The sequence below is a fragment of the Grampus griseus genome, assembly GCF_964374135.1.
Source record: "Grampus griseus genome assembly, chromosome: 2".
Classification (NCBI taxonomy): domain Eukaryota; kingdom Metazoa; phylum Chordata; class Mammalia; order Artiodactyla; family Delphinidae; genus Grampus; species Grampus griseus.
The window spans coordinates 110082244-110109534 of NC_139018.1; the positions used below are offsets into that span (position 1 = coordinate 110082244).

General features: G+C 45.5%; 2 protein-coding genes and 1 long non-coding RNA gene across 7 annotated transcripts in view; 1 reads left to right on the plus strand and 2 right to left on the minus strand.

Moving 5' to 3' along the window:
- SMAD3 (SMAD family member 3) overlaps positions 1 to 8843 on the plus strand; it is a 119473-nt gene extending 110630 nt beyond the window's left edge. For 2 of the 3 annotated variants that reach the window (XM_082681179.1, XM_082681180.1), the window contains exon 8: positions 1600 to 4175. In XM_082681179.1, the coding sequence (XP_082537305.1) occupies positions 1600 to 2063 (464 nt within the window). In that variant the 3' untranslated portion in view covers positions 2064 to 4175. Of the gene's footprint in view, positions 1 to 1599; positions 4176 to 4226 lie in introns of those variants that run through there. The other variant, XM_082681181.1, reaches the window with a different exon arrangement.
- Positions 8236 to 12613, minus strand: LOC309839453. 2 transcript variants are annotated; one of them, XR_014298512.1, is made up of 4 exons: positions 12336 to 12613; positions 11832 to 12011; positions 9011 to 9293; positions 8236 to 8586 (listed from the first exon to the last, which is right to left on the minus strand). It is a non-coding gene; the product is annotated as an uncharacterized lncRNA (long non-coding RNA). The 2 variants fall into 2 exon arrangements; XR_014298513.1 differs by having other exon boundaries at positions 12486 to 12538.
- A 1518-nt stretch (positions 12614 to 14131) lies between these two features.
- AAGAB (alpha and gamma adaptin binding protein) overlaps positions 14132 to 27291 on the minus strand; it is an 86654-nt gene continuing 73494 nt past the window's right edge. The window contains exons 6-10 of one of the 2 annotated variants that reach the window (XM_082681188.1): positions 22302 to 22384; positions 21348 to 21441; positions 17077 to 17181; positions 16571 to 16620; positions 14132 to 15921 (exon numbers count right to left, since the gene is read on the minus strand). In XM_082681188.1, coding sequence (XP_082537314.1) covers positions 15844 to 15921; positions 16571 to 16620; positions 17077 to 17181; positions 21348 to 21441; positions 22302 to 22384 — 410 coding nt within the window. In that variant the 3' untranslated portion in view covers positions 14132 to 15843. Of the gene's footprint in view, positions 15922 to 16570; positions 16621 to 17076; positions 17182 to 21347; positions 21445 to 22301; positions 22385 to 27291 lie in introns of both variants that reach the window. The other variant, XM_082681187.1, reaches the window with a different exon arrangement.

Consider the following 27291-nt stretch of genomic DNA (forward strand, 5'->3'; position numbering starts at 1 on the left):
CAGGTGGCTGATCTCATCCAAGGCCTCTTCACTTAGAAAGCTGAGGCAGAACGCCCCTGCCGCAGCCCACCTCTCCCAGGGCGCGCAGCCGCAGAGCGTGGACTGTGCCCGGCGGATAGAGTGTGTGGCTCAGTCCATTGCCTGCGGCGTGTGTGTGGCATGTCTTCCTGCTCACTAAGTAGCAGGTGATGGTGGAGCGGTGGGTCATGGGCTGGATCAACCTAAGAATGCAGAGTTTGAGATGCTCGTGGTGCTCTCCATTTCTGGAACGTCGTGTGGTTGCGTTTACAGAGCACACGGCTACCTTGGGGCTCACTTAGTCCTCACCAGTTATTCTAGCTCTTCAGGCGAGGAGGCATGCTGAGGAGACAAGTTCAGAGAGGTTAAGCTACCTGCAAAGGACACACAGCTAGTAAGTGGCTGAGCCAGGATGAGCCTAGGGCTGTGTGCTTCTCTGCTGCTTGCTGGGCGGGGGACCGGAACTCACCTTGGGCTCTGCTTCACCCCTCTTCCCCTCAGAAAATGAGAAGAGGAAGTCCAGATGCGCACTTGGCTTTGTGCCCATCCCCCAGCCCCGCCCTCTCCCTCTCTCTGGTTCCGGCAGAGCTGGCTGTGGTGCTGGATGTTATCTCATGGGATGTCAGAGCTGGGGGGCCTCTGAGGCCAGCCTCTCCTTTCACAAGGGAGACACGGGCTTAGAAGAGAAAGTGACCAGCCCAGAGTCACGCAGCAAGCCGAGGGGCCCAGTGCTGGCCCGTTAGTGTCACCTCAGCTCACCTTTTTGGGCATTTTTGGCATGTGCTTTTTTTTGTCTTTTATTTCTCTGATTGACACATTCCTGGCACTCAGGCGGTTGGACTTCGAACAAGAGATTTACGGTAAACTTTATGTGTGCCTGTCTCTGGTTTTATGCCTGGAGTTAGGTACACACCTTCACTTTGCCGAGAACGTCACCCCACCCCAGCCTCGTGCCCAGAGGCCAAGATGTGGCCCGGATGTCTCGCTGCCTCCTGGCCCGGGCAGAGGTGGATTTGTTGGAGGAGTCCAGGTGGGAGGTGCCCAGGACCCTCCGCCGACCTCCTGTTGGCACGGCAGGCCGGGTAGCCTCTCAGCTGGCCCGTCTCTCTGGTGCTCCCTCCATCAAAGGGCAAGAACTCCTGTCCCCCAGGAGGTCGGCCATACCCGTGCACTACGGGGGCCTCCAGGCTCGTGACCCTGCCTCTGTTCCCTGGAGTCTTGCCTTGGCCCCTTCGCCCAGGGCAGGGCCCACCTCTCCCAACCGTTTCCCTTGTTCCTGGGCTCACTTTACTGTCTTCCTCAGCCTTCCCACGGCTCTGGGAACTGGAGCTTATGGGCCACTGTTTAACTCTCCCCCCTCACCTGTGTCAGCTGCATCTCCCCATCAAGGCGGTGATGGCTTCAGGGGCAGGGACGACGTGGGCTCGCCCCCAGTGTGGTGCTGCGCGTGGAATCTGTGGCTAATGTGGGAACACTGGTCCGGGTGACCCTGGGGGTGGGGTGGGGGGCTTTAGCCAGGAGAGGAGCTCCGGACAAGTGCACTCTTCGTCCCCACGAGCACTGTTTTTGTTCTGTTGGCAGGATGCAACCTGAAGATCTTCAACAACCAGGAGTTTGCCGCCCTCCTGGCTCAATCTGTCAACCAGGGCTTCGAGGCCGTGTACCAGCTGACCCGGATGTGCACCATCCGCATGAGCTTCGTCAAGGGCTGGGGAGCCGAGTACAGGTCGGGGCTGGGGCGCTTGTCCCTGGGATGCGGGGACTGCAGGTGGCTCAGAACGCAGAGCAAGGGCTCCCCAGAGATAAGCGAGGCTGGCCCTTGCCCCGAAGAGCAGAGGGACCAGGGATCCGAGCGGGGCCAAGTCCCACTAGACGGGGAAGAGCTGAGCAGTGCTCGCCCAGTTTCTCAGGAGCTGGGAGCGTTCCATCCTCACCACAACCCTGGGTGGGGACGCTGGCATTGTCCCCGTTGTGCGGATGAGGGAACAAAGGCCCAGGGAGGGAAAGCGACTAGCCTGAAGTTGCATCATTTGTGGAAAAGCTGAGCCTAGAACTGTGTCCTCTTGGCGTCTTCCTCCTTGTTCGTTTTGGGCCGATGGTTTTAGGAAGACCCTCTCCGGGGAGTTAAGTCTTCATCTCACTGTTCCTTCTCTCCTCTGTGGCTCCATCTCTGACCCGGTGACCCTGAGGATCTAGGATATTAAAACTGAGAAGCAGGGAAGGGAGGAGGAGATTTGGGTGGTCGAAGGAACAAAATTTACTTGCTCAGAAATGATTTTTTCAGAATTTCTGAGATACTGGTTTTAACATGGCACTGGTCAGGGGTGTCCCTGGTTTGCTCTGTCGAATCTCTCGGGCCACTCTGGCGTGGGCTTAGAGAAGCCCGTTCCTTTTCCTTCCACACCTGGACAGGAGTTTCCCCTAGAGGCAGGTCTGTGTGCCCAGCCCCGACTCCGCGGCAGACACAGAGGTGCCCGCACATCAGCTGGAGCCAGTGCCTTGCAAGTTACTCTCCCCTTCTCTTCATTTTTCCAGATGTTTGGAATCCATTTTGTTTTGCAGTCATTCTGCACCCAGGCCAAACCCATTTCAGTATTGGCTCTGGGCCACCATTTACAATGAAATCCAGATGAGCATGACTTATGGAAAGTCAGATTCTCATTAGAGGATTTCGGTCCATAAAATCCTCCTCTTCCATTTACCGTACTTTAGCTGCTGTTCTCCGTGTCTGCCCCACAGTGCCAGGGAACACAGCACCTTGGTCTCTGGGGTCTCTCTCAAATCCGGGATGAATGACCCGTTGAGCTATCCGAGTGGTCAGCCGTCGGAGAACTTACAACCCAGTTATAATGGCCTGAGATTAGCCCAGGCCCAAAGGCCCAGCCCGAGGGACGTTTTAGCTCACCTTTTGGCCTTGGCTGAATCATTTAGGGAGCAAGAGTTAAAAGGTTAGAAAATTAATCTTCTTTTTAGTTGGGGAAGGGAAATATTTAAAGATGGACCCGGTGGAAAAGAGCCAGAGGGAGGTCCATTTATCCCTGTTAGCACTCAGACTGCAGTCTAGAGGGCCACACTCAGGCACCCAGGTCAGGCAGGCACGCCAGGGCCGAGTCTGCAAGCCCGTTTCTAATCCTCCACTCGGGAGAAGCGCAGGCCAAGCAAGCAGGGTGGTGACCTCAGGCCAGCGGCTCTTGACCTGGCGCGGCACTGCAGTCCTCCAGGTTCAAGTGCTTGGGAAGAGGCCCCTGCTGGCAGAAGCCTTTCCCTGGGGGCACTGTGTCACCGTGCGGGACATACTGCCAGCACACCCAGTCCTGTGCAGCCCACCACGTCACTGCCACCTGGCAGCGCCGCAGAGCAACCTAACTGGTGGTGCGGCCCCTTCCCAGAACAGCCTCGCCCTCCTCCTGTCTCCGGGGCCAAGGAGAGTAAGGTTTCACCCCTTCCTGTGAGGTGGCTGAAAGCAGAGCCCAGGCCTCTCACCTCCAGCTGGCACCAGCGCCTCCGGCCTCAGCAGATAGCCTTTGCTCAGTGGAGGCCTTTGGGAGCCTGCCTGCAAGCTGCGTCATCAACCAGCCCGAATTTAGACGAAGTGCTTTGGGGAAAAGAAACGTGTGGTGTGCCTTGGTTTTTTCCAGTAATTGTTCCACGGCTCGCTCTGCTCGTAAGATTTTCCAAAATAAGGCCATAGATGGGAATTGTATCAGCACATTGGGGACCGACAGCATGTGGACTCTGTCGGCGCCCTGTAAGAAACACCCCTCAATCAGGCAGACGCACGTCATCGCGGCCTGCTGGGGGTAGGTCGGGGCTGAAGGCAGGGGAGCTGTAGGTGCCCTCTCAGGACAGGGGGACCAGAGAGACCTTTGCTCTGGCTGAGGTTCTCCATCAGGAGCCCATCAAGGCAACCGGGGGGCCTTTGGGGTACCCTGGAATTTGCCTTACACGTTTCTCTTTAAGGGGGCCACGTCCTTCCCTGGTGCAGGAGAACCTGATTTACTCAAAGCCCTTCCTGCTTGGAGTTTGGCCCGGCAGTTTCAGCAAGTTAGTGGCACCTCCTCCAGGACAGGGTCTAGCAAGGCAGTCCGTATCTCTGGCTCTGGGAAGAAGCCTGTCACCAAAGCGGGAAAAGGCATTCTGACATGTGTGTGTGTGCTTCTGGACATTCTTAACATCCCCCAACCCACCCCTTTCCCAATGTCTTGCAGGAGACAGACCGTGACCAGCACCCCCTGCTGGATCGAGCTGCACCTGAATGGGCCTTTGCAGTGGCTTGACAAGGTCCTCACCCAGATGGGCTCCCCAAGCATCCGCTGCTCCAGTGTGTCTTAGAGACATTGGGTGTGAAGGGGGAGGGCGGGGAGGGTGGGCTTGGGGAAAATGGCCATGTAGGAGGTGGAGAAATCAGAACTCAAATCACGGTTGTCAAAGAAGAAGAAATTTTTCTCCCTCAACCAAAGTGGCACGAGCCTGTTTTACAGAACATGAAAGCAAACCCAGAGATGGATTTTTATGAACAGCTGTGTCTGCTGAACACATCTGCCCTTTGGCCCTGGTGTGAAGGGCAAGAAATGGCTTCTGCTCTGGTGGCTTGAGCAAACAGGTAGTATTTTACCACCTGCCCCCTCCCCCAGCCCCCTTTTCTTTTAATGACAGCAAACTGAGATGTCACTGCCCAACAGGAAACGGCCCTGTGGTCAGGACCGAGTGTGGAATTCGCCTTGGGCACTCTAGAGGCAGGGAGAAGCCGGCAGGCAGGGGTATAAGCGCACCTCGGGCCCAGCCCTCCTCTTCCAGTGAGCATTCCTGAACCCCAGCAGCGGCAGACCTTGCACCCTGGGGGCTGAATTGACTTGGGGTGGGGAGGGGTCTTGTCTGTCTCCACCCTTCGGGGAGCATACTGATTGGTGTGAGCGAGTGTGTCCAGAACCGAGCACACAGGGACCGGTGGGAAGAGGTGGTGACACCTCTTCTTTAAAAACACTCTTAAAGTTGTCTGCATTTTCAGCAGTTGGAAGGATCTGTCGAGGCTCAGGCACGTAGGAAATGTATAGTTTGTAGCATCACGGTAATCTCAAAGAGATTTGAATTATGTGAAGTGTTCCCGGGAAGCAGGAGGCAGTCGTCCGTGATGGTGTTCGGGCTGAGGCAGCACCACCACGGTGCGCGGGTCTCCGGTCACCTGTAAGAGCTCGCTCCGCTTTCTCATGCATTCGGCTACACTGGCTGATGTAGTCAGTTGCGTTAATTAAATGAACTTTATCGTATGCTCTTTTAAACCTTTGTTTTATATTTAAAAAAAAAACAAAAAAACCCTGGGTTGGCACGTTGATTGGGAAACCAGAGGGGGACCCAGCAACTTCTCCCCCAAAGTGAAGCTTTTCCAGGTTTTGTTGAGAAGACACCTGCCAGCACTTTTGGAAGCTGAAATTAACAGAAGCAAATTCACCAGGAGGGAAAGATCTCAGGCCAACACAAAAGCAAATGAAAGGGCTATTAAAAAAATTTTTTACACCTTTGAAAATTGCAGGTTTGGTGCAAAGAGGTCTGTCATCTTTCCCCTGGGATATGAGATTATCTAGCTCACAGCAGAGGATCATCAGTGACAACTCTAGCAGTTACAGTGTGTAATAAGTACTGCTCCCAGTGGCAATTAGTGAGGAAACTACTGTAAGTTATTTCAACTGGAAAAAAAAAAAAAAAGAGCCCTCTTCTACTGGCCTTTTGCAGAATACAGCAGATGGAATTGCCACTTGCAATTGGTACTTTATACTTTGCTGCTGTTTTTGTATGAAATGACTTATCCCATATTTTTGCATGGATTTCTACCAGGAAAAATAAAGGGATTTCCTATGGAAGTCCTGTCTTAATTGCAGGTGAAGGGAAGAAGGTGTACACTTTTGGCAGGTATAAACCTCAAATGTGATGACATTTCTGATGCTATGTAGAGATGTTGGGGGCTTCCTGGGTGCCTCACTTACAGGATCCTAGGCCTCTGAAGCTCCAGCCCTGAAGTTTCCAGGTAGGAGAGCTGCTTGCCAAGCCTCCAGAGGACACAGGAAGAGACAAGAGTACCTTGCCAGACCTGGACTGGTCTTTGCGCAGGACTGTCGACACAGAGCCGGAGACGGTGTGTAGTCCCTCACTCCACCTGAGGGGGCCAGATACTGCAAGTCTGAAGTTCGTGCCTGGTATGAAATGATGGTGGACTGCTTCTTTTAGATACAGGAAATCATCTGAACCTCCTGGATGTGTGTTCCTGCTCCCAGTCAGGTCTGAGACTCATGGTATGACTTCTTATTCCATTTTGGCCTCGGCTGAAGCCATCGTGGTGCCCCCTCTAGAAGCCATGGAGAGCAGTCTCTGAGGGCCCGCGTTCTCCACCTGCTAACGTGATCTCCTGTGAGGGCTTCCTACGGCGCACAGCTGTCCCCCAGGTACTTGGGAACCGGCTTCAGGTACAGCCCAATTCGGGTGATCTTGTTGGTCACATCTGGCTGCATTTGGATGGTGTCTCAGAACCCTCAGTGCTCAAAGCTAAAGGCTACTTCTAGGAGGCGTGAAGTTGTAATTTTGTGTTTTTCCGAGAGCTACTTGCTTGGCCCTTTTTCTTTATAGACTAGACTGCTGGAGGAGGATGAGAGGAAAAAGTGGGAAAGCCCACCTTCAGCACCATTGAAAAGAAATTTGGTTGTACCCAGAGGTTAGGATCTGGTTTCATTCCCACCCTAGAGGCTGCGTAGGTGGCTTTGAGGCACATGTAATATTAGTGTCCTTCAAGTCATAAAAATAGTTTAAAGATCCTATTGCCTGAAGGCATTTATACATTGAAAAACTTAAAGGACAGCTGAAAGGGGCAGGAGGAAATCGGGGCAGTTCTGGGGGGTGACGGTGGCTGTTGGAGACCCTTTTCAGTGCCGTCGTCCAGGCTGCACAACGTGCCTCGCTTCCCTGCCCCGGGCTCCCCGCCAGGCCACCTTCACCTTGCGGCTTGTGCTGACGCTGACCTGAGAGCAGCTAGAGCGCGGGGGCCCTGGATCCTGGCCTCAGCGCCTCCCTCAGGAGCCAGCTTGTATTCCCTCCTTTCCTCTCCGCCCACTCCCTCCCCCCTCCTAACTTTATTTAGTACTTGGAGCCTTCCAGTGCAAGTAGGTAGCCGCCCCAGCGGTTCGGGTTACAGGCCTGTGCTGGCCAGTCTTCTCTGCTGGCCACCTTCCTGGCAGGCTGCAGATCTGACATTCTGAGACAAGCCCAGAGTCAGGAGCGGGGACTTGGACTCTTAGGAAGAACAGACATGAGGGCAAGGCTGCTGGCAGACTTTTCCATTGTCCTTATGTTGTCTGTGCTGTATTTTTTTATTTACCGTGGTGATTATTTTTTTAAATCATTGTTAATGTATTGGAATGAGCTGTAGCACGTATCTTGTGCTTAGTTTGTTTTTCTCCATCTCCCTCTGGCTTCCTAGAGTTTGGACGTATTCCAGGGCTAAATGCTTTTACTCACACCGCAGAAAAAGGTTTTCTTTAAGTAACGCGTGCATGTCATGCATGTATGTGAGTAGCTTGGGGAGACGGCAGATATCTGATTTCATTCTCAGCCCCAAGCTGCCATTTCTGAGGCTCCGTGAGGGTCTCTGCGGGGTGAGAGCTCACATTAGAGCGCTCATTAGGCCACTCTCTGTAGTCCTTAAAAGGAGAAGGGAGGGACAGGAATCTGCAGACTGCTCAGGGGACTGTTTGTTTGCCAAGGGGGTTACCAAGTAGCAAGAGAGGGCATGAGTTTGGTTCCGGGCCCTGTGTCTTACTGTGTGACTAAGTGGCACAGTTGGGAGTTTTTCCCAAATCTAACATCTTTGCTAGAAGAAAACCTCAACACAGCTAAGTTGTACCATTTTTCTTGGTGTGGCGTAGATGTTCCCTTCTCGAACCCCTTCAAATGACAGTCTTTCAGGAGTATCAGCCACTCCGCAAGTGGGTGGGAAAGCAGAAAAACGTATGGATCAAAAATGAGGCACCTCTGATGGAAGAGCGGGGAAATGACTTGCGCTACAGGCAACCTTTCAGAAACACAGCTACCACATGCAAAAACTCGCATATTGTGTAAACTGGATTGAGAAATTCTCTCAAGTGATCCTGTAATTTTTTTCTTTTATGCTAAAGTAATGTACACTCGAGCATTCTGGTGTTTTTATATTTATGTAATAATTTCTTAAAACCATTCAAGACAGATAACTATTTAATTTTTTGAAGAAAGTTGGAAAAGGCTCTCCTCCCAAGGACAGTGGCTGGGAAGAGACGGGGCACAGCCAGTTCCAAACGCTGGTAGAGGGTGCAGTGGCTTTTGGGCTCAGCACCTGGGACGACTGACCCAGGCTGGCTCCCCACGTGGCAGCATGTGACACAGGCAGCTCAGAGTCGAATACAGGCCCTTACGTGGGGGCCTCTGAACCAAGCCCCTCTCCCTTCCTAGGGGTGAGAACTGTCCAGAGGGATGAAGCCATCTTCCTCCAGGAAGCCTTCATTCACCCTCAGTGCTGCTGTTGCAACTAGGCTGTTCTGGGCAGGACGCCTGTTTGGGTGTGCGTTTGGGTGGGGAAAAAGAACGCGGAGGATGTTGATTACCTTCCCTTCTCAGCCAGCCTGACCTTTTAATACCTTTGTAAAAAGCATGTAGGTATTTATAGTGTTTTAGATTTTTCTAACTTTTATCTTAAGAGCAGAGCACCTGTTTAAGCATTGTACCCCCTATTGTTAAAGAACTGTGTCCTCTCTCTCCTTCTCTCTCCCCTGTAAGTGCCCTTCTAATAAACTTTTCATTGAAAAGCTGCTGGGCCAGAAGCTCGCTCTCATTCTCGCTGCCATGTCTGAGTGGAGAGAAGAGGTTAAAGGGCCCCAGGGGCTTCAGAGAAACGTGTCTCCAAGCCCAAGTGCACTTTGACCAAGGATGTGCCAGGTCCCATTCTGCCACAGCCCCGCTGCCCTCATTCACTCACCGAGGGCAACACGCAGTGCCAGCCAGTCCTGCAGGGATAGCAGGAGCCTCCGGGTCAGGCACGTGAAGGTGTCCAGTCTCCCAGTTGGCGCGTCTCCCAGCGCTGCACAAGTCCCAGCGACGCTGTCTCCGCGTTGTTACTTCGCGTTCATTCCCTTTGTATTTGAGAGCCTTTGGCAAGTGCGTGGACGCCACCGGATTAATCTTGCCACAGGCAATGGAGGTAGGTTTCAGGTTCCGAAAGAAGCAGGTTTCCACACTCTCCAGCTCACATGACTTCGCTCCTGTGAAAATCCATTTTAAATTCCAAACGCCCAAGGAGAAAGAGGCTTCAAAACTGTTTTCCATGGCCGAATCTTTCTTACACTGACCCCAGCTGATGTGGATTAAGAAACAGGATGATGAAAATGAATAAACAATTTCGGGGAGGCGGAAGGGAGCTGGCGTAATTCTCTAGCTGGGCCACTTCTACAGCAGCCTTCCCTCCCTGGACCTCACCGGAGTCCACACATGCTGTACCAGGAGGGAGGCAGATTTCCCAGGAATGGCACCCACGTGCCTGTAGGTTTGGCCTCCATGAACTACAGCAAATCCCTACCTTCATTGTTATTTGGCCAGTTCTAGCCTCCCGCCCCTAAACGACTTTCCCCAAGGTTTTATCTAGTCAGTCTCTCGGCAAAATGACTCGCACATCCCTACCTCTAAACCAACCTGTTCCTTGAGCGCCACAACTTTAAATTCCGGCTGCCTGTGAAACGCGATCCAAAACAACTCCCCCAAACTGAATCATCTCCCGTCTTGCCCAAGCAAGCTCCCTTTCCTGACTCTCTGTGTTTATCGGGAGCCCCCCCGCCGCCCCACCTTCTCCAAGTCCTGGGCAGCTTGATGCTTTTCTTTTCCTTGCTCCCCGCCACCTCCCACCTCTGCAGCTGCCCCTGGTGATCCAGCCTCCCTTTTGGAAAGGCCCTGAATGTCCGCTCTCCTCTTTTTCTCAGGCCTGCACCTCCCCCGTCCATGGGGGTATCCCCAGACCAGTGTATGTACTCTTGACATTCCTCCCTGAGAGAGCTCATCTAACCTGTGTGATTTCAAGCCACGTAAATGCTAAGGACTCCCAAATCAGTATTTCTAGCCCAAACATCAATCCCCAGCTTCAGACTCATATCCCAACAGCCTGCTGGCTACTGGTAAGTGGAGGTGCCACAAGTACCTCAAAACTCAGTTTAAAAACCGGAAGTCATCCTTGCCCTTACTGAACCATCGCCCTCTCCTGGCCTTCAGTCCCGCTTTATCAAAATCCTTTACTCAGCCCATGGCCACGAAGTCACAGTCGTCCACCACTCCCTCACGCCCCACATCCAACCAGCCCTGTCCCTCCGTGCTCTCGGCCCTGTACTCCAGGCCCTCTGTCACCTGGACAACTGCATGGCTTCCTAACCACTCTTTGAGCCTCCAGCCTGCTTTCCCATAAATGTACCATCCACACTGCCCCCAGTGGCCTCCCTGACCTTAGACGGCGCCAGAGTCCACAGCACAAATTCTAAGGCCTTTAACATGGGCCACGTGACCCTTACCACCTGGCCCCTGTCCAGCTCTCACAGCTTGCTGCCTCGCCCCTGCAACCCAGTGTCGTGTTAAGCGCAGTTCCTCATGTATCACACCAGTCCACACCCTGCTTCTCCCGCCCTGCCTTGACACCACCAATTCACCGGGCTAACCTTCCCGAATGCTCTGAGACTCACTTCAGAAAGGAAGCCTTGTGTGAATCTTCCTTGAGAGCAGGGTCTATATCTTATTCTTGTATCCTCAGCTGCTTTTGGCCACCACATATTTTTGCTGAATTCACTGAATGAATTGGTGCCTGTATCTAGTAGATTTTACCTTAGCAATGTCTTTTCCATCCATTTTCACTGTGCTGTACTATACAAGTCCTTATGTATGGTTGAAGGAATACCACCAAAATAAAGTTCCTGATTACCTTTTATCACAGCTATTCCAATATTCTCCTAATTTGTCACCCTCTAGTCCAGGGATGGCAAGTACAGGGCAAAATTACCAACTTTCACTAGTTCTCTATCCATGCAAAAACCACTCATCACAGTGCTGGGTCCATTCTCAGCTTCAGAATCCTTCTCAACACAGCTCTCCAGGCAGACTGGTAATCAATTGGTGTTGGCTAGTCCTGCTGCCAGATTTTCCTGGAATTAATTACAGTTACATGTCTTCTACTCGAAACCCGCTGGCTCCTTGATTACCTCCCGAGTAGGCACAAAGCGGAATTCCAAGGTTCTCAGCATCACTCCATCCTTATCTACCACCATTTCTCTAGCTGCACTACTGGGGTTTCCCCAACATAACCCCTTGCTTTCTTATCTCCATACCTTTGTTCATGCCATAGCTTCCACTGAGAATTTTGCAGGCTTCACCCACGTATCTGCCCAAATTCTTATCCCCAAACGCTCAAGTCAAGCATCACTTCCTCAAAGTCAATGGGTCTCAAAGTGTGGTCTCTGGTCAGCAACATCAGTATCACCTGGGAAGTTAGAAACCCACATTCCCCCAGACCTCCTGAATCAGGAATCCTGGGGTGGGGCCCTCCAGGTGATTCCGACATGGGCTCATGATTGAGAACCACTGCTCCAAGATGCACATCACGCTCTTCCCAACCCACTCGGCGCTCTCCTTCCACAGCAATTAAGGCTGGACACAGCACTCTTCACATCCTGCCCAGCATTCGACCTTTTGTAGCCTCACTTTGCTCGCCCCCTTCTCCCACCTGAGTTAGACAATGAGCTGCTAGGGAAGAGAACCCACGTCCTTACCCAAGTCTGCAGGTTCGGCCACGGCCAGCACAGTCTGTCACCAAGGAGGGTCCCAGCCAGTGCTGGCTGCACTGAGTCCTTGTTTCAGCTCTCATCAGGATCAAGGAACAGGTTGCAGTTGCTCGTCCTTAACTTCCAGTTTGAGGCCTTCTAACACCATTGATGAATTCCTGAGATTTCCTGGAACAACAGGATTGATGCAGACCATGTCCTTGGGCTTCAAAGGAACAGACTCTTCTCTCCTAAATTATGCTGCTGTTTCCATAAAGTTCCTACCCCAGGCCTCACTCAGCCTACATTTTGTAGCATTAAAGCCACCTGGTCGATAAGAGAAAAGGGAGAGGCAGTGGTTGGTCACATGCTTCACAGGAGAACCCGGGAGGCTTTCTGTGACCCATTTATGCCTCGCAGATTTATAGCTGTGAGGATCAAGTATTTGAGCCTATCAACACATACACAGATAAAAAAGGATTTTAGAGGGAAAAAAAAGTTTTCTTCCCAAACCTGTGTTCTAAAGATGCAGTTAGTTATAACCATTAGGTCCAGGTTTTGAATCAATGCTTTTCCAACAGGAAACAAAGTAAAACAGCACATCATTTAGAGCTGGGCCAGGGCTCAGTAGTGTTCAACAAAAGATCACGCTGTTGCTATTACCTCTTTTCAATTCTTCATTCTGCAAATCAAAGAAACACCTCAGAATCGAGAAAGATACTTCCTATACTAGAGGAACTGTAACACACACTTAACTCTGAACAAAGACACCTACATTAGGAGCAAGGCTGGTGATGTTAATAACAGGCACAGGTAATGCCCAAAATATAAAACTTAGAAAACGTCTAAGACCCTTTCTGCAAGAGCTTACATGCCAAAGGGGCAAGGATGGATCACTAAACTAAACCCCAAGTGGAATCTAAGTCAAAACTAGAACTCTGCCCTGCACTGTGAGCATGACGCTTTCAGGAACATACAAATTATGGGCAAGTTAACTGTTACAGTGTTGTTTTTAAATCTTGTACTAAGGGGGTACCCTTGACCTGATTTTTCACACTTTCTCCTCCTACAGTCCTCTATGAGATGGGTATTTAATGATAGAATGCTGTAGCTAAACTGTCTTGCCTATTTTAAAGTTTTTTGGGTCGGGGGTGAAAGGCAGCTCTTAACTCATCCAGCATTCTCGGTCTCCATCAGTCAGAACGTTCAATGAATCAAACCGCTGACCACACTGGACACATGTTGGCTAAATTTAGCTTTGTATCAGCAAACGCTCCAGCTCAGAATAGTTCAGGGAGCTCTCATCTTACCCTTAGACAGTGATTCTTCAAAGACTGTTTTTCCACGGCAGGCCAAGGCAGGGCAAGGGGCACTCCACGTGCTCTCTCGATGGCCACTGTCAAGAGACTGACCCAAGGTTAAGGGAATCCGACAGGCCACGGCAAAAATGTTTATCCTCACCTCTCCATGGTGGGAACACGAAGTTAGCAACAGATCACATTTCCTTTGTTATAAGTAGTTTGCAGTAATGGCTTGACACGCTCTATGGGCCTTGAACCACATCCCATATTACTCAGCCATCTAAGTCTAGCATCCCTGAATCTCCAGCTTCTCTGAATTAGATGTGGCCAAGTTCTATAAAAAGAGAGCAAGCAAACTGGTTCTGTCAATCTTCTCATATTCTGGCAGGATAACATATCTTAAAATTATAAAAATATCTATGTCTTCATCACTCTAAAATTATTACATAACATATGATTTTCTCAGGGAAGTAAAAAGTTTATTCTTATCTCTCCCTACCTCCCAACACTCATGGACCTTAAAACTTTAGGATCATGGTCATCAAAACTATTGAATGCAAGTCCAAACCAGCTTTAAGTGCCCACTATGTGCCAGACACCATGCTACACAAATAGAAAAATGTTTAAGGAAAAAAAAAAGCCGAGGTTCTTGTTTTAAATCCCAGATGGACAGTCCATAATAACTTATGGTGGCATGTACATAGGTCACTTTAGATAGAATGCAATTTTTATTACAATATTAGCTCATGATCACTCTTCTTAAAATGGGCCTTTAGTAGGTACCACTGGACACTTTAATCTCACATCTCCCCTAGAAGGGGCCAATACCCCCAGATAGCTGAGATCTTGAAAACATGACTTGATATTATACATTTAAATGGTGGATTCTAAAAGAGTGAGTTTGACAAACTCTTAGATTATTTGCTGTTTATGCCTAATCCAATAAAGGAAGGCTTCCCCACCCCCCCCAAAAAAAACCCAACAAAATCATAAAAATACACATAAGCAGACTTTATAAATAAATCACATTTTAATCACCTGGCTTTGTTTAATCCACAAAATCAAGTTCACAGCTTTTTCTAGTTTGTTTTCCCTAACCACGTGACCTAATGTATTTTCTGAAACCTTTCATGTTTTAAGAAAAATATGTTCCACCTTTCATCTTGCAACCCCAGGGCCAGCTTCCCTTATATTCCCAGTCAATGGCTGATGCAGTTACCTCAAAGAAACACTGATGGAATGATGGTAAACTACAGTCTCAAAGACCTTCAGATAGTGAAAAAAGAAAAGAAAGAAAAAGAAAAAAGTATCAAGCAAGATAGCCTCCAATGTTCCCTGGAATGGCTCCAATCACTGAAACCTTCCCTCCTGCAGTCACCCTGGCCCGGAACCTGGAGCATTCCGGTCATTCTGCCATCTGTCAGGTTCTGCAGTGCTTAGAAGGTGTTGCACAAAGGTGTCTGAAACTTGTTTCTGCTGGTGACCTAAGAGGTTCCTACCCACACTAGGCCAGCAGCAGTTCTCAGGCCATGTGCCCTGAGCCAGTTTAGAGCCATGGCAGTGACTACCACAGTAAAGGCTCATGACATGCATTACAAAGTGCCTACGAAAACAGAAAATAAGGATTACATTTGCTCTATTTCCCACTCTTCCTCTGGAAACTTTCCCCTTGGTGATCATTTCCCCTAGAGCTGACCCACTGAGCCCTGGAAGTAACACAAGGTACTCAGGGATTCACTGCCTAACATTTCATATCCTTTCCCACCAAGCCCACTCCTTAGTGTTACTATTTTGGCAGTGATCTCTGGCTTTCAGAAAGAGAAAAGGAAACTTGCCTTGTTTTGAGGGTATGAGTTGTGACAACACAGCTCTGCCATCTCAGGTAGCGAACTCTAAGAAAGAAAACTTTCTCCACGGTAACACTAATGCAAAAATCTCAGGATATGATCATACCGTTTCAGTGGCCTATAGAGGGAATTCCTTAAGCTTCTCTCTCTCTTACACACGCATACCGACAGACCCACAACTTGGTAGAGGAGGGTTTCTTTTATCCCTACCAGAGTGGGAAACCCTTGCATCATTTACTACAGTCTAAAAATTCACAATGGTTTCTCAGTACTATCTAGCATGAGCTCAGATACTGTATTTCAAATGAAATGACCAGATGCATTTTTTTTTTTTTTTTTTTAGCTAGAGACTAACCTGAGGGCCAGTGGCTTTGGCACATAGTCTATACTACAGCACAGATTAAATCTTTCCTCCCATCGAAAGCATCAAACCTCAGAGCAGCAAGTTCCTTGACAGAAAGAATCCAGAACCCAGGAAAGGTGGCACAGGCTCCCGATCTGCAGTGATCACGTGTGAACGCGGGGAACGCTGCTTAGAAGACTGACCAGGAATGGCCTGGTGGTTCTTCGCCTTTAACTTGGTCCTATCACACAGGCCTTGGAGCCTCATCCCACCCCTGTTCCTAGAGCAAAAAAGCGTATTTGAGAATTCCTCACTCCTTATTGTCATTCTCACTCCCCCACGATATTCTGAGGGAGGAGAGATGTCTGCTTTACCCCCTACTAAAAACTAAAATTCACGGGAGCCTATAAACAAGTCAGGCGGCCAACATGATGATGGGGAGCTCAGCAAAAGATGACTGGGTTGAGTAGGGAAGTAGCTCAGGTAGAGGGAGCTAGGGTCTTTGGTAGTCAAGCCCTAGCATGAATAATTTAGTGTTCTTCATCAGACGAAAGGCCTTCAATTTCATCTCTGTCTCCCCCAATTGCCATCCAGAAAGCTTTGGCCACCTGTGGAGAGAAGCAAGCAACAAACTGTAGGCAACAACCGAATTTCAGCTCGTTTCATATGTTATACACAGAACTGATTAAGACTTAAAATTCTACATCCTGCCCTCCAGCGCTCTGGCAACATCTATCAAAACCCCCTGAACACCCTGACCCATGACTTCTACTCCTAGACTTTTTACTGAGGATATAATCAGAGCTGTTTACACAGGTGATGTATAAGGATACACACAGCTTCACTACAGAAGAAAAAAAAGGCACATGACCTAAATGTCCAAAACGGAAACTGGATACATTATGACACATTTATACAATGGAATACCATAAACCATATACATTTCCTGCCAAGAACGTGTTGTGTTGGTAATAACCAAACCAAACCAAACAAAATAACTAAGCGTTTTCCAGCCTAACAGCTAAGAAGGCAAACATCCTGAGTCTCAATGTTCCACGTCACTCAACATACACTGGAAAATCTTGGTTTGACTGCAGCAATTATATCACTACTGGGTAAATATTCAATTAGTTATAAGTTAATATCCAACAAAAAGTTCACAGTAAGATACTTTAGAAGTAAACAAGTGTGATATACCATTCTTATAGCACTGGACCTGCTGTAGGTACTCAATAAATACCTGACTGATTTTCTCACCTTTTCTGCATGCAACTTTCTTTGCTCGTGAGGAAGCGTCGCAGCCTTGTCTAGGGGGAAAATATATCTTAAGAAATTCATCTAATAGCACGGGACAATCTGGAATGCATGGATGTTCTAACACTAGAAGGTGGGAAATGGGTTTCACAGACACATTTATGGTGTAGTCATTATAGCTGTTAGGAAGTTTAAGTCTTCCAAATTTTCCAGATGAGAATGATGTGAGTAAATTGGTAGGGATCTTACTGATTCCATGTTAATGAGACACACTGAAAGAAACAGAGACAGGCAAAAGAAGGGAAAGTAAGAGGAAAAAGAATGAAGAAAGAGGAAAATTTTCCCAAGGAAATTTTTACTACCAGAGGATGGCACAGTCCTCCAGTACCCAAGTTTCTCAGATGAGGCCAGAGCATGGAATGCAATCAGCAGTTACAAAGTAAAATCCTACTATATAAAATAGAGGAGCATCAATACGGGAATCTGTTAGACACAATGGATCCGATTACCTTTCATTTCTTTTAACTTTGAAAATAGTCTTTCAAAATTCTCCAAATCTCCTCCACCTGTAGTAAGACTGGCTAGTTCTTGAATATCCAGGTCTAACGTGGGATCTGAAATAAGGATTCGCCACACATTATTTATGTATGTGCTAAACACACAGAATCCTAAAGCAATCAATCTGGCTTTGATGAAAGTTACCACTGAGTGAGTGCCCACTGGGGACCAGCTGTACAGCTCACGGTGCTGCATCCTGCTTGGCTGGTAGTGGGCCCTCACAAATGAACAGTAACTCATTTTATCCGTAAAACACTGTAACGAGGCAAGGAATTCTGTTTCCACTTTTCTAGAGAAAACTAGAGCTCAGAGATCAAGTGACCTTGCTCAAGGTCACAGCTAATAAGTGTGACCTTGGATTCAGACTTACATGTTTCCAATTCTAAAGGTCATGCCCTGCGCTAAGGTCCACAGATTCAATAAATGCCTGAAATTTATACCATATTTTACTGGTCAACAAATATTTTCACATCTGTTATTGACAACCATAGAAGGTGGTCAGGACAGATACCACTGTTCACAATTTACACATGAAGCAAGCTGAGTTTAAAAATGAACTCATCTAAAATTACAGCCATTCAGAGGTAGAGCCAATTTAAATTCCTTTTTCTTACCACAAATCCTTTACTATTTCTACCTCGGCATGTGGCTTCTTTATCAAACTTAGTTTTTAATCAGAATTTTCACTCAGCCTCCATTCCAGGCCAGTCACCTCTAGGATGTCTTCCCGGACCGTCCCAGCTCACAGGTCTCCTTCCTTAGGATTTGTCCCACACTTAGTGTTTATAGAGCTGTCTTGGCACTGGCATACACTACTCTGTATGCTAGCATCTGTCTACTGTTACTATAACAAATACTACAGTAAGAGAGAGAGTTTGCTTTGTCCCCACCACTGAGTGCGTTAACTTATATGATTCCATTTCATTTTTGCAACAGCGATGTGAGGAAAGATTTGTCACCCCTATTTTATAGAAGGGGAAACTAAGGCCCACGGATGCTAAATAACTTACTCAAGGTCATCTCACTACTAGTGGTAGAGCCATGATTTGAACCCAGTTGTCCAGGATTCCAAGCCCATGACTTTACCCATTACATTACATTACAAGGCCTGTCTCTGCATTTTTAGACTATAAGCTCCTTGAAGACAAGGATGATAACATAATTCTTTACATCTACTACAATGTCATACAGATAATTTGATGTTAAAGATGCATTTGGTTAATAAATTTGCTTTAGTTCAATGGGCATGCCATGGTGGCAGTTGGTATATAGGGCTAGAGATAAAAAAATTTGTGATTAATCTGTATACATGATACCTGAACTGTGGATGTGGACAGAATCACTTCATGCTTAAATACAGGTTTGGAAGAGGAGTTTAGATGGAACATTGAGGAATGGCGATATTTAAAGGCTGGGTAAAGGAGTGTAATCTTCCAAAGCAAGAGAAGGAATCATCAGAGAGGGAGGAAGAACATCAGGAGATGTGTTGGGTGAGTCAAGAGAAGATAATGTTTCAGAAAGGGGCTGATTCATAATACTGAATGCCGCCAAGAGGTCAAGATGAGGACTGGAGGACATCTATTCGATTGAGTGGCATGGAAGTCGTTGGTGAGCTGTTTTCATGGAAAATGGGAGCAAGAGCTAGATGGGAGTGAACTGAGGAATGGAAATAAGTAAAGAGAGGAGAGAGATGTGGGGTTGAGGAAGTGTTTTACTTTTGTTTGTTTGGTTTTGTCTTTTTAAAGAATTTTGAAATAATTGTAGTCTTACAAAAAAGTTGCAAAAATAGTACAGAGCCTTCTGATATGCCCTTCCCCCACCCTCCCTCAGTGTTAACATCTTATATAAACATGGTACAATTATAAACATCACAAAGTTAATAATAGAACAATGCTACTGACTAAACTACAGACTTCATTCAACCTTCATCAGTTTTTCCACTAATATCCTTTTTTCTGTTCCAGGATCCAATTCAGGATTCTACACAGAATTTAGTGGTCAAATCTCCTTAGTCTTCTCCAATTTGTGACAGTTCCTAAGTCCTGCCTTGTCTTTCATGATTTTGACACTTCTGAAGAGTACTGGCCAGTTAGTTTGTATAATATCCCTCAATTTGGGTTTGTCTGATGTTTTCTTATTATTAGATTGAGGTTATGGACCTTTGGCAGGAACACCACAGAAGTGAGTGCCCTTTCAGTGCATCATATTGGAGGGAGATGATGTCAATATGTCCTGTTACTGGTGATGTAACCTTCATCACTTAAAGTGGTATCTGCCAGGTTTTTCCAGTATAAAGTTACTATTTTCCCCTTTGTAATAAATAACTTGGGAAAGATACCTTTTGACTATGGAAATGTCGTGTTTCTTCTTAAACTTTCATCTACTACTACATCTACTACATCTACTACTAAAACTACATCTACTACTAATTTCACCATTCATCAGTGGATCTTGCCTGTGACAACTATTACTGTGGTGTGTGGCTAAGGGTAATTTTCTATTTCCTTCATAATGTCTACATGTATTAATTGGAATTCTTCTGTAAGGAGGAGCAGTCTTTTCTTTTCCAGTTATGCATTTATTCAATTATTTATTTAAATTAGTATGGATTCATGGATACGTATTTTATTCTATGGGTTACAGCCCAATACTATGTTAATTTACTTTGCTGGTCAAATTGTTCCAGCTTTAGCCATTGGAAGCTCTTGCAGGTTGGTTCCTGTGCCCTTTCAACATGCCCCCATTCTTTCCTTGAGCACTTCCTTACTTTCTGGCACCATGATGCTCCACGTTCATCCTGCATTTTTCCTGCCCCAGCCCTGAATCAACCACTTCTCCAAGTAGCCCTGGTACCTTTTCTTGAAGAATAGTATTTAGAAACCAAGATCTAAGTACTAAATATGTCCACTGGTATTATTGTTGCTTCTAGGTCCTCCCAGTGGACAGAGCTAGGAAATATATATATGTATTTACACATGCATACACATATCTATATTTATTTCTCTACTGCTCTAACTATATTTTAAAACCCAAGAGTTCATACTGATACCTTCAATTCTAGTTCAGTACCAAAGGGTTCATCCAAGCCTTCCCCTTTCCTTATTTGTAACTTCTTTCTCTGACAGTGAGAAACCTAGCTCTCATTATCTATGCTATATTTTCTTATTCTTTCAACTGTAATATATATAAAATATATTACATATAAATATTCAGAATTTCGAACCCATACCCCTGTAAGAATCAAATTTATTAAATAGAGTGCAGGATTTCTGTTCATTTCTTTTTGGTTTTGGCCTCATGGTATCCAGTCAGAATACCATTTTCCCAAATTCTTTAAGTTAGTTATTTTCCCCACATCCTTCAGTGTGGTCAATGGTTTGTTTTCATGGCAGAGATTTTAGCAGGTTTAGAAGCTAATATGAAGGGTTCAACTGAGAGGATGAGGTTGAATAAACTAGAGTGAAATTATATACCAATTTTTCCTTCTTAATATGTTTCTATAACCAATCATTTAAGTTTTCTACATGGATTATCTTACAAACAGAAAAAAAAAAGTTTTTAAAACTTATTACTGCACATGGGCCCTCTGTGGCATAAAAAGAAGTAGTGACTTCAGTAGCTCCCTGACAAAAGAACGTTTATAGTTATTGTTAACTAAGCTCCTTGGCTTTCTGGCTTTTGGGCAGCAAACTGGATTCCAGTTTCAGCTCTAGGACCTTCTTGTTAGGTGCCCTTGGACAAGTTATTAAACTGCTCTGGGCCTCATCTTCATCTCTGTAAAATAACTTCTCTGCCAAACTTCATTACCAAATGAGAATGTGGACATAAAAGAATTTTAAAAAGATACGGGAGGGCTTATAAAGCTGTATTATTCTTGTTACCATCAATTCTGACGACTGTGAAATACTATGAAAAAACTGTGTAATATGGAGATATAAAGCTGTTTCACCACCTGGTTCTGTCTGTTCTAGCTAAGATGATCGTTATCACGATCCTGCTGACAGAATCAGCAGGACAATGGTGCCCACAATTTGTAATGTATTTACTCTCCCTCCTTTTTCTGACAGCCGTCCACAAGGCTAACATTCATGTGGGGTGTACTACCAACTTCCTTCCCTCGTCCTCATTTAAAGTCAGTTTCCCCTTGGATGATTTACACCCCAATACATGGGCTACTGCAAGTTCCACAGAGCTGTCACTTAGCAGCCAGAGAGGTGCTTACCCACGATGCTATCGACCTGAGTGTCTGTTGTATTAGAGGCACCACCTCGATGATCCAAGAGGGGTTCAGTCCTCTCTGCTGCTGGCAACTGGGGCTGCTGGTGAGGAAAATACACACAAGCAACAATTTAACAGGAGGTTGCTTCCGAACTAAATCCAAAAAGGCTCGCACTTCCACCCACTGGTTAGCTTTGGAGAAGCAGTAATAGGAGCAAGACACAAAGAGAGATGGAAGAAGGATCAAGGTCACATTAAACAAAAGGGTAAAAATTCACTAATTCAGCAGTGTTTCTCCTCAAGGAAAAATTAAAAAGTATTATGATTTTGCTATTGACTATTAAAACATACTGTTTGCTTTAAGATCATGTTTTATTCAAAATCTTATCTCTTAATCTTATACATGAAAATGTATAAGATCCTATCACAAACAGCTCAGACTGAGGAAGAAGGTCCCAGAAAGACAATGTGGCACTACGTAATGTGTTCGTGGTTCCAACCTGCCAACCAAGGCAGACCTGGACCAAAGTCCTTGAGGACAGAGGGTTGAAATCAGCCTATTTAAGCTCATTAAGGGCAAGGACCTTGCCTCAGATTGTACAGGACACAGGAAGTACTTAAAAAGAACCACTAATTTTATTTTATATTTAAAGATTTGGGGGCAACTTTATGCCTTAAGGAACTCCTAGCACATTTTTAAAAGCACTCTAGCAAAAACACGTGGAACAGCCCAAATTGCAAACATCTTGAAAGCGCTTACTGCTTTAATGCTGAACTAGCCTGCTCTTAACAGCTAGCAGGCATAAAGAGGGCTGTTTTAGGTTCTCCTTTTATCTATTGATAATATTCTCTGCCACTTCTTAAATGGAAAGGAGAAAATGATGAATGGTGTAAAGATTCATAATGACGAGTAGAAATTAAAGCCAAAGAAGAGAAAACACCCAGGAAAAATCTCTACCTCTGAGTGGCAGGTCTCTGCTGATCCAGTGCTATGGTTTGCTCCAGCCAATGAGCTGAGAAGGTTAAAGCCTTGGTTCCTATCTGAAAAGAAAAAATACCATCACTGAAATTTTTAATTTACATTTAAAACTGTTAAAATGACTGTGATGATGAAATAATAGCCATTTCCTCATTATAAAAGTTCTAACTATAAAAAACAGTTGCTATCAATTACAAAACTGTAAATTCCAGATAACTTTAAATCACACAGTATTAGTCCAGGTCAAATATATGGCAGGGCCATTACAACAAACAAAAGGCCATTCAGTAGTTCTGTTTGCAAAGATGAACAGAACTGATGTTTTAATAGTTACTATGAACTAATACTTCAGTGTTTTAAACAATTAAAAAACATTCAAAAGAATCAATACCAAGGCATTATTATCAGGTGAAATGAACATTCACGCTTTCTTGAAATAAAGCTCTGTTTATGCAGTTAAGGTTCCCAATACTTCCGATATTTGTGTTTATAATGGAGGACAAATCTAGAGCAAAATATCAGAACCCAGTCCTGATCTGACAGCGTTCCCCAGAATCACCTGGACGCTTATTAAAATTACCCAGTATTCAAGGACCCAACTTCACACTGAGGCGGCATCTATGGAACAGAGGCCAAGGAATCTGAACTTTTAGCAAGTACTCCAGAGAGTCCTTAGGATCAGGAAAATTGGAAAAAAAACAAAAACCAAACAACAACAAAAAAACACTGCCTGAGAGTAGAATGTGAAACCCACAATTCAAGAGTCTAGTGGTACAGAAGTCAAAGAACTGCTCTCTCAGGAAGACAACTTCTTCCCACCTTGCCTTTCCTCTCCCTATAGCTTCCCTGGACCCATTCTCATCTGTCTTCAAAACAACCTATAGACCTCCTAGGTCCTCTCCCTTGCCAGGTGAAACCTGTTGTCAGATAGTCACACAAAGTATCACAGAAAGATAACCAATTGCAGAAGATCACCTCTTCTTCCCTTTCACTTGGGGAGATTTGCCTTTTAAACTGGGAGGAAGTCCGACTGTGGCATGTGGGGTCTGGGCCTGCAGCTTTTCCCAGGCTGACCTCTCACCAGGTGGGCAGTCGCCTACTTACTGCACGCGGCTATCTACCAGAGTCAGCACCTGTGCTCTAAGGCTACAAAGGTGCTGAGCGGTACCAAGAACCTGCACATGTGCTCTAAGGCTACAAAGGCGCTGGGCGGTACCAAGAACCTGCTGCTGCCCTGCTGCTTTTTCTGCTCCACAACCAAAGGTGCACATGTACTCCTGGAGCCCCCTCTCACTCCTTCAGCCAACCTGTCCAGTCTGTGAGGAACTCTCCAGCCCCAATGCCTGGATGCACCCCATCCAAGAAGCAGGGGCTGTTCTATCAGGTAGGCCGTGGAGGCTCAGAAGCTGAGAGAAGCAGATCCATGTGATGTCCCACACTGATGGTTTCACAGAGCCTGGGGGTGTTTATTCAAACATCAACATAATTCTTTCTTGTGGCCAATGTGCTATAGACTCTAAAGCAGTTGTATGCAGTTATACAATACTCAGGGATTTTACATGTCATGAGGATACATGAGAGCTCTTATAAAATACTTTAGGCTCTTTGTACAAAAGGCATTATTTGAGTAAGAGAGTACTGATGCAAGAGAGCCCTCACTTCTATTACTGGAAATAACTTGGACTGTGGGTAATTTTCAAATCAGTTCACAAATCTCTCTCCATATTCCAATTCCACGGCTTATGTTTTTCCTTTGTTGGGCATTACCTAAACTTGGCAGGCCAAACTGCAGTCCCTGAAGAATAATACAATGCAATGTCAGTTTAGACACGTTATTAGACCAAAATGGTCTATTTAAAATGCCTCATTATTTACAGTGGCTGCCTCCAAGAAGGGGATCTGGGATGGACAGGAGTGAGAGGGAGCTGAACTAGTAACCGTATACCATAAACCTTTGTGTACCTTTTGATTTTTGTTCCATAATCATGTGTTTGCTCCATATTCATGCGTTTGCCTATTTAAAGAGATTTTTAAACGTTTAATGATTAAATGCTATGTGTATTTTACCACAATAAAAAAAAACTGAATGTCCCAATTCTAATAATGAATAAAATTATGGAAAAGTCTAAATAGTGGGAAGAAGACTGGGCTAGTGGTCAGAAAACCTGGATTCCACTCCTGGCTCTGCCCACCTTTATGACCTTGGACAAGTCAATCAATCTTTCTGTGCCTCAATCCTCTGATCTGTAAAAAGAAGAGGGTTGCTAGACATGGTTGTTAAGGTCCTTTCTGCTTTAGATATTTGTGATTTTATAAAGTAAAATGGCATTCTTTAGCTTGATAGTTAGCTCTGAATTAGGTATTTTAAATTATTTAATAGAAAAAAAAGAACCTTAAATTCCAGAATCCTTTTAAGGTCCACAGATGACTATGAGTTTATAATCAGGTTTCAGGCTAATGAAAGCTGGAAGAACTTTTGCTCAGTATTTTCTTATAAATAATGGAGAATTTAGTCAACTAATGTGAGTTCACTCTGTTCCACTGCTTATATATATATTTTTTCCTCTGTTCCACTGCTTATATATATATATATATTTTTTTAACATCTTTATTGGAGTATAGTTGCTTTACAATGGTGTGTTAGTTTCTGCTTTATAACAAAGTGAATCAGTTATACATATACATATATCCCCGTATCTCCTCCCTCTTGCGTCTCCCTCCCAACCCCACCCCTCTAGGTGGTCACAAAGCACCGAGCTGATCTCCCTGTGCTATGCGGCTGCTTCCCACTAGCTATCTATTTTACATTTGGTAGTGTATATATGTCCATGCCACTCTCTCACTTCGTCCCAGCTTACCCTTCCCCCTCCCCATGTCCTCAAGTCCATTCTCTACGTCTGCATCTTTATTCCTATCTTGCCACTAGGTTCTTCATAACTTTTTTTTTTAGATTCCTTATAAATGTGTTAGCATACGGTATTTATTTTTCTCTTTCTAACTTACTTCACTCTGTATGACAGACTCTACGTCCATTCACCTCACTACAAATAACTCAGTTTCGTTTCTTTTTATCGCTGAATAATAATATTCCATTGTATATATGTGCCACATCTTCTTTATCCATTCATCTGTCGATGGACACTTAGGTCGCTTCCATGTCCTGGCTATTGTAAATAGAGCTGCAATGAACACTGTGGTACATGACTCTTTTTGACCACTGCTTACATTTTAGGGAAGTTAGAGACACATAAATTTTCACAATTAGAAAAGCAATTCATTTTTGTTTATCCAAAGCAGATTGCTCGCACATTAATGTTGCTAAGAAAAACCTGGATGTTTTATACACCTACGGTTTTAAAGAAACTCTCCATTCTCCCTAGTTCAATGTTTAGCAAAATTCTGCCCATGTGCACCCACTGTAACACTATTGTTCTCATAGAAAAGAATTACCTGAATCTTTTCTTGTTTGCCAGATTTTTCTCCCCAGGATTCAGGGCATGGAAATGTCATCCCCATTAAGAAGGATTTATTCTTTTAGCAGATAGTTGTTGAAATTGGCTTTAGCATCTCTGGTTTTATTGATACCTCAAAATACTACACTAGGAAGGAATAAATTAATCTACCTACTCAGCTGATTCTTCTGAACTTCAGAGCCACAGAAAGGAGAAGTTGTTAAGTGATGTAAAATAAGTTATTCTAGAAGGAATAGTAAGTATACTAAACTCTGGTCCTAAAAACACTAATTCAGTACCGGTCATTTGCATAAAATTCTTCCAGGAAGTGTCAGAAACAAAACCATAGCCTCTAGAATAAAGGTTAGCAATGGGAAATTCTCAAGCCTTGTGGAGGAGCTTTTATTTTATTTTTCAATAGGAAGTTTCAAGAAAACTTGAAATATATGAAATATTTGGTTATCTCTTTACAAATCTAAAGACACACTTATTTATCTTCTGCTACAGAGGATTTATTATATTTTTTACAGAGTAAAGTATAACTCGAAGAGATTAGGTAACTTGTTCAAAGTCACATAGCTAGAACCTGAACGTGAAATCCAGAACTCTCTGATTCTAATTAATTTCCATTAAGCTCACAGGTATCATATAAAGAGCAAAGAGACATTCAATGCTTGATATACAAATACTGAATATGACAACACAAACTTGGATTAAGTGCAAAAAGATATCTTTTTATTCATATAGTTCTCTTTTGTCAGTAATCCTTCATTACTTCCCTGGTTTAGACTGATTTCAACTGAACTAAGATGAACAGCTGAGGACTTAATAATTAATCATATGCCACTTCAATGCCTCTCATTACTTTATCCCAGCCCAGCCCCCATAACTCCTGGAGGCACTGGTCACATAAAACTAGTGGCAGACAGGTGGTTAGGCCCCAGTGTCCCTTCACTGTCCCTCAAGTGTATGTAGACAAGGGTTTCTCAAATTCAGCACTACAGACATTTGAGTGTGTATGGGGACGAGGGGCAAGGGGGCGTCCTGTACATCCCCACCTATACTACCAAATGTCTATAGCACTGCCCATGTCCGCCGGGGAGAGGGGGGCAAAACTGCCTCCAATTGAGAACCACTGATATAGATCTAATTAGGACAGGAAATTTGGGGCTATAACGCTCGGGTTGTAAGTCATTTCTTGGAAGGATTTTTCAATGGAAAAATAATAAAAGCATTTAAGATTCTACCTTTACCTCCTGTCAGCATTACAAATATCCTCCTCTTACGCTGGGAAACTTCTCTAGATGATTTCAGCTCCCTCAGTGCCATTTGCCTTGTTGTCCTTACTGTGCTAGTATAAATACTTACCTTGAGTCTATCTGCCATCCTAAACTATATTATAAACTCCTTGCAGACAGAGACAGGAGCTAAGGGTTCTTCCACCTTCCTCAGCTCCCAGCACAGTGCTAAGTGTACAGGGGGGATGCTGAGATATCTGCTGACAGCCTGACATGACT